A 7,473-nucleotide genomic window follows, 5' to 3' on the forward strand; every position below is an offset into this window, starting at 1 on the left:
AGTAGCTGAATCTCCTCTGAATGATAGAACTCAGAATCACAAATATACCTGTCTTTCTCCTTCTTCTCTTTGGTCAAGATTTTACCCAATACCATATGCAGCAAGTTATGTTATACAAATAACTTGCTGCCTATGGTACTCTTGCCAAGTATTAATAAAATAAATTATGTATATACATAAATGTACATTACATATTGTTTCTTTTTGAAAGAGTTTTTATTATAAAATTTAGTCTTTTGGGAAGATCCCCTGGAGGAGGAAATGGCAACCCACTCCTTGCCTAGAAAATGCCATGGACAGGGGAGTCTGGCAGGCCAGTGTCCATGGGGTCACAGAGTCGGACACGACTTGAGCACATGCTCACACAGTGTTTAGGAATAGTAGCAATAGCAACTGGCCTATTTTGACAAATCTGACAAACCACAATCTTTTATCCCTTGACCAGTACCTAGTGGTGGGGTCCCTTTCGGGATGGAGGCTCCAGTAGGCTTAGCTCAAGCAGTAATTTGTGGAGCTCCTCTTAGTGTCTTGGGGTTGTCCCCAGTTTTCTGTGTGGCTAGACTCTTTCTATTTGACCTTTTTGTCCCCTGCTGGTCTCCATAGGTATTTAATTTTGAGAACTTTGGGCCTTGGGACTTGGTTGGTATACCTGTTGGGAATACCCTGCTGTTAACCCCTTAGCCTTTGGTGTGGGCATTTGTAACAGTTATATAAATGCAAACAGTTAAATAGAGGTACTTGATTCTTAGTGTTGAAAAAGGCAAAAGATTTATGTGACCTGAAGAGAAACCAGAGTATTGGTTAGTTTTAATGGACACACTGAAGTGTTTTATCATAAAACATTTACTGTAGGTATCAATATTTTTATTTTGAAATGCTTTACAATGCAATAGATTTGTTAATATCAGGAGTAGTTTGCATTTCCTGGACATAGGTTTGGACACACAATCCTAGTTTCTTAGCACTGTGTACTAATCAACATCAAATACCATGCTAAATTTAAATTATATGGCTGCTGAGGGGTTGGGTAGGATAGAAGCCCAAATAAACTGTAAAATAGTTAATTAACTTACAGATAATTAAGGTCGTGTTACTGTTAAGCAGTTTGGTTTATAATAGGCAATTAAATTGAACTTTCCAGGCTTGGTTAGATTACTTTTAAAAATGAAATGAAGTGTTGGGATATGCTTTTAAATCTTTTTTGGTTTTCTGGTTTTATTGATTTTTAACTATATAAATTACAGCTTTGTAAAGTAAAATATTCTCTAATAATTATAAACTTAATTTCCACATAAATTGCCTGTGTTGAGACTGAGACACTTTGGTTTGCACACTCCCCTAGGTACAGATTCGACCTTGGAATCTCAGTGACAGTGACTTCGTGATGGATGGTTCACAGCCTCTTGACCCACGAAAAACTATATTTGTTGGTGGTGTTCCCCGACCATTGCGAGCTGGTATGATGCAACAGAGAAACAAAAGCTCTGTTTATCCTTTAGCATAAGAAATAGCTTATAAAGATATTTTTAGGATAAGTTTTCCATAAACATTTGAGTTAATGTCTTAATAGTGAGAGTCCTGGACTCCAAGTGTCTTAGCTTGAATTCATGTGCTCTGTTCCAGTTAATAGTTGAGTAACTTTGGACAAATTGATTTCTCTAATTCTCAGTTTCCTCATCTGTCAAATGGAATTATAAGTATGTCCTTTATGTAGAGTTGTTCTGAGGATTAAATGAGGTAGCAGATGCTTTGTGCTTAGTGCAGGGTCCCGTCATGCTCATGCTCATCACTCTAATTATCATCCAAGAGAGAAAGCGCTTCCGGGACGGGTTAGGTATCGAGATGTTCACGGTTTGTTCCCATGACCCCATGTGCTCAACAGCTACTTACTGAGCACTGAAATTCACAACAAGGTTCTCAGCAGTGCATCGTGTTTTTAGAGCAGTACTCACAGAAGAAATTTCATCCTTAACTTCAAATAATATGAGTTTTAATATTATAGGTGAGATGAAGAACATAAAATAAACAAGAATGCCATTTTAAAATTGTAACATTTTGTGGAGAATACGATTCATTTACTCTTTCAAATTTAAATTTGGCGAATAGCTAGACTATAGGGAAAGGTAAAAGGGTTTTAATGGAAATCTTCTCAAAGGGCTCCCAGAGAGTCTACCAGTTAGCTTCCTGGTGCTAAATGATAATTAAGCATTACATTGTCAACTGGTGAATTCATGGTGGCATCGCGATATGGAGCAGATAGACCAGGGTACCAAGTCCAGCACAACCGCTTTACTTTCCGTGACCTTGCGTAGGTTGATCATTCTCTCTGTGCCTCAGTTTCCCCAGGAAATCACTACTTACATCATAGGGTTGTTTAGATTATACGTGAAACACTCAGCAGTCCCTGTCCTTAGTCACAGTAGATTAAAATCAACACAACGGACAACTGATTATAATAACTAGTTTCATTTTAATAATTACTATAATGATGGACAGATAAGCTTCTTTCGATGAAACCTTTGGTGAGCCAGATGATGTTTCCTGGTCTCGAATGTCCTCTCTACTCCTTCCATATGTAGTGGAGCTCGCCATGATAATGGACCGGCTGTACGGAGGCGTGTGCTATGCTGGGATTGATACCGACCCTGAGCTGAAATACCCCAAAGGAGCTGGGCGAGTCGCATTCTCTAATCAACAGAGTTACATAGCTGCTATCAGTGCCCGCTTCGTGCAGCTGCAGCATGGAGAGATAGATAAACGGGTAAGTCCTGGACTGCATTCTGGGGAGTTCTCAGAATGGCCCTCCGTGTCATTACCAAGCTCAGAATGGGTGAATTTTATATGACAGTGAAGTGACAGCTGATTTATGCCCATTGGATCCACTAGATGCAAGTTCTAGAGCATATCTTAGGAATTTCCTGTGGATTTTTTCTGTCTCTTAGTGTTCTGAGTAGCCTAACAAAATACTCAAGTCACTTTGCTTGAGTCCACTTAATCTTTCCTAAGCTATCACCTCCATCCATTCATTTACTCAGTTAGTCATTCAATAAATATTTACCAAATCCTTTGTACTTCATTATATTAAGTATATAGACTTGAATGCCTTTGAGATCTCCTCACCTTTTTTTTTTTAACCTGGGATATCAAGAATACCTCAGCAAGTCCTATTTTCCTATGCACTGTGTAACAAATGATTGAACAATTCACTTCAAGGACTGTGTCTAAGAAATAATATTTCATTATAACAGATTAAGTAGAAGAACTCAGAATCCTTCCATTTGTAATCTCTTTTACCACCTGAAATTTGGTGGTAGTTCATTAGAATTATTTTCACACTTTAAATTCCTCTTTGTTGTGTTTATCCTCTGCATCAGAAGGCTGGAGAAAACCTCAGAGATAACTCTTCTGTTTCTTAATGTATTGTATTTGAGACTCTGTGTTCACTTATATGTCTTCTTTGCATTCACAAATTTCTTAGCTTTGTGTTTCAGACATTCAACAAATACTTTAGTGCCTAGGGCAAGAAGTCTCTGTACTCATGGGTTTATGTTCTGGTGGATGGAGTGTGGCCTGTGAATCGACTGCTAGTTGGTAAATGGTTTGCTATGAGTTTGTGTTGAGATAGGAATTCACCCTAGAATCCACTGCACTAGGAAGCACAGTGTTTAGTTCAGTTGAGATTTTTTCACAGAAAGACCTTCTTGATGAAGAAAGCAGTGCATTGATTTTCATTCTAGTGTCAGCTCCTTATTTCATGCCAGACTGGTACTTTGGTTAGGGCTGACTGAGATACCAGCACTCCAAAGCCCTATCCTCAAAAGTCTTTCCTGATTGACTGTATTGTGACTTTCTCAATTTAGTATGTAAAAACTGTCAGTCACTAGTGGTTTACATGGGAGAAGGAAATGGCAGCCCACTCTAGTATTCTTGCCTGGAGAATCCTTTGGACAGAGGAGCCTGGAGGGCATGCTGTCGATAGTGTCGCACAGAGTCGGACACGACTGCAGCGACTTAGCAGCAGCAGGAGCAGCAGCAGCAGTGGTTTACATTTACTGCTTATGTTCCATTTCATGTATATTCCACACAAGTGGTAGCTGAGAATTTCTCATCCTAGTGGTCATCGTACTGTGAATATGTTAAAGAGAAAGGTATAGATCTATTAATAAACATGGAGGAAGGGGGCAGGATTAGTTGCTGTATGTATTACCACACCTCCTGGATTTTTATTTGCACTAAAAAATATGTACATTTGAGTAAACAGTCTCTCCCACCTCATTGCTTCATTCCATCATTGGTTTGGGAGTTGTAAGGTTAGCCATTAGAAATTCAGACTTAATTTGTATCCCGCTAGGATCGCCAGTCCTCTGGCCAGTCTTCTTGCCACACTGTAGGTGTTATGGAATGGCCTCGGGGCCAGAAGCCTAATCTGCTTGTTACATCTGCTCTGCTGGCCTTCTGTGTCACTCCTCTTTTTGTTCATGGTCTGCCTTCCTCAGGATCCCTTGTCAGAAGTGGATGGCAGCAGTGGTAGTGATAGCCTGGTGTAAGGGAGTTTCAATTGTGAGTCTCTCCAAGTCTAAAAATAACCAACTCTTTTTCTCACTGGAGAATCAAGAGCCAGGTTATTTTTAATGCTTGAGAGGCTCAAATGACAGATCGGCCTATTGAACACTGGAACAGACCCAGTTTTATAAATTTACCTCTGACTTTTAGACTGAGGTAAACCGTTCTTCCTGACAAAGAACAAAGCAAGGTTTTAGATTATGAGTACTATGGCTGTGTCTTGTTTTCCTGGAGTTTGAGGTTTGTGATTATAACCCAAGATGTGTACACTGTAAATAGAAACCATGACCTTCTTACAGCTCAGAGGTTTACGGTATAGAAGTCAGGCAGCTTCCCTCTGATTTGTACATTGAAGTGCTGTTTTGTGGCTCTGGGAATCTCTTAGTTGGTCTTGTGCAAATTATAATTCCACGTATGACAAGAATCCAGATCCACTAATTAAAGTGATGGTTTGTGCCTATGAAGACTCTCCCGTGGGTTTAACCTTGTAATGTTCTTAAACATTAAGCTGGCTTCACTTTTAAATTTATGCTGGAACCTTGTCTTTCATTTGAAAACTCTTTAATTAATAAGACAAACATGTAAAATAATGGGCATAAAAACCTTACTAGTTCCTTAAAAGATGATAATTTAATTTCAGTAAAGGAGTTATTGACTCTTCCTTTTGGACACCTTGGCACAGATTCATTCAGACAGTGGATGGAAATGTACACACATGTCTGAGTTGCTAGGTCCATTCACTGAGAAGTGTTCAACACCTTTCTTTTATTTTTGATTGCAGGTGGAAGTTAAGCCATATGTCTTGGATGATCAGCTGTGTGATGAATGTCAGGGGGCCCGTTGTGGGGGAAAATTTGCTCCATTTTTCTGTGCTAATGTTACCTGTCTGCAGTATTACTGTGAATATTGCTGGGCTGCTATTCATTCTCGTGCTGGCAGGGAATTCCACAAGCCCCTGGTGAAGGAAGGTGGTGACCGTCCTCGACATATTTCATTCCGCTGGAACTAAAGGATAACTACAGTGCTCATTTTCAGGCCTCAGAATAAGTGCACTCTTCTGTTAATTCTGCCCCCTTCCTCAACCTCTTCACGCTGGCATGTCCTTTTGTGCAGTCTGTAACTTAACAGTAGTCTAACAGAGAGAATGACCTATAATATAGGTGTTTTGTAGATTCCTGTGTCACTGAAAACAAGATGTATGAACTCCTTTTTTGTATTGCCATCATGTTGCATGGAAGTTTCATTCTCTTGTTTTGCTGGAGACTAAGAGGATCCAAACTTCCTGCAGCATTTTCTTAGAGGAGAGAGAGAAATATTAAAAGAAAAATGAAACAATAGAGTATTTTGGGTTTTTAATTAAATTATTGTTGATAATATAACAGATAAGAATACTTTTATTAAAATAACCACATAACAATAACACTATCAGTCTCTCCTGATGTGGGGTTTCCCCCAGGGAAGTGCTTTTGCCTTTCTCTTTCTTTTCTTTCATCTTTTTTGCCTCTCTTTTTTTCCCATCCCTTTTCTGTTCTTTCAACAGCAGTGGAGGAAGTTAACAATTATTAACAGGAAAGAGCATGTTAAAGCAAACACAAATGCATGAGCAAGATTGAAGCAGCATTATAACTAATTTTAAGGGTTTAGAGGCAGAAATCATTTCATTATGCCTCAAAGTTACTACCACATCAGAAAAAAAAAAAAGTAGGCAGAGCTAGATTTATTTTCTTTTAAACAGGTTTTTAAATTTAGAATGTAAAAGTTGGGTACATTTATTTCTGAGGGGAGTGCACTTATTTATTTTTAAACTTTTACTTATCCAGTCACAGCCCCAGGAAACCTACCAAAGCTAGACTTAATGACAACTGGTGGGAAAACTAGCATTTCCTCTCCTAAAGAACAAATGTATAAATTTTATTTTTGATGTTATATATAAACTCTATATCCTAATTTCCTAACACTCATCAGGTGTCAGCCTTTGCTCTCCATTTTGACATTAAAAAAAAGCAAGCAAACAGATCAAGAGATACCTCAAGGATATCATTTTTGATTTTGTGTTAGACTACCATGTATAGCCAAAACTGGAAGACAAAACCAATATTCAAATTGGCTGCTGATTGGCTTACTTTTAGATTTAAAGTTACTTTGGATATCCTGTAATTTAGTTGTAACATAGAAAATGAAAACAAAAAGTAGTTGCAAAGTGTCTTGCACTGTTGAACTAAGTAACTGTGTAAATCTGTGCAAAGGTACGTATGTTTATCTTACTCTTCCTATAAAATAAAATAACATTACAGTTTCAGAATTTAGCATGGGACATAGTCAGTGTTTGAAGTGCCAACTTCATCAAGTAATGCATGCTTTATTATAAATAAAACTCTAGCTTTTGAAAGGCGTTATTATGTGTTGAACAGTATGCTTCAGGGGTAAATTGAAAAATAGTCTCTTGAAGCCCTGGTCATTGGAAGTAACTTTTATTCTAATGGACATTTTCTTATGAAATGCCCTATCCACCATGAAAAGGATTATTATCATCAGTGTGCAAAACATTAAAAACAAAAATCTAATGGCAATCTTGCTACTTGTGCTGCCTAACAGTACCATCTTGGATCCTTCAAAACCAAAGACTTGCCCTAGCACTGCGGTGAAACCACCTGACTGATGACCCCTACTGATCATGTTTAGGAAAAGCAATCCTTTATTTTTAATCCAGGCTTTAATGAACTGTATACCTGTTAAATTCCAAAGGTCAAAATGGAGGCATTTGCTGTCTAACAGTCAGATACAAGAAAGGGAGCTGCTTATTAAAGAATCCCCTGCAAATATTGAAAGCGGTCATGTGAGCGGAGGGTGCTCTTGTGTAGCTGGTCAGGGACTTTTTCTTTTCTCCTGAACGACATAATTCTAATGGGA

General features: G+C 38.4%; 1 protein-coding gene across 3 annotated transcripts in view; it reads left to right on the top strand.

Moving 5' to 3' along the window:
- Positions 1-7,122, top strand: part of CPEB4 (cytoplasmic polyadenylation element binding protein 4) — a 68,708-nt gene extending 61,586 nt beyond the window's left edge. For all 3 annotated transcript variants that reach the window (XM_069556175.1, XM_069556176.1, XM_069556177.1), the window contains 3 exons: positions 1,343-1,457; positions 2,580-2,761; positions 5,345-7,122. In XM_069556175.1, the coding sequence (XP_069412276.1) occupies positions 1,343-1,457; positions 2,580-2,761; positions 5,345-5,572 (525 nt within the window). In that variant the 3' untranslated portion in view covers positions 5,573-7,122. The remainder of the gene's footprint in view (positions 1-1,342; positions 1,458-2,579; positions 2,762-5,344) is intronic.
- Positions 7,123-7,473: the final 351 nt, after the last annotated feature.

The sequence above is a fragment of the Ovis canadensis genome, chromosome 16 (genome assembly GCF_042477335.2).
Source record: "Ovis canadensis isolate MfBH-ARS-UI-01 breed Bighorn chromosome 16, ARS-UI_OviCan_v2, whole genome shotgun sequence".
Taxonomy (NCBI): Eukaryota; Metazoa; Chordata; class Mammalia; order Artiodactyla; family Bovidae; genus Ovis; species Ovis canadensis.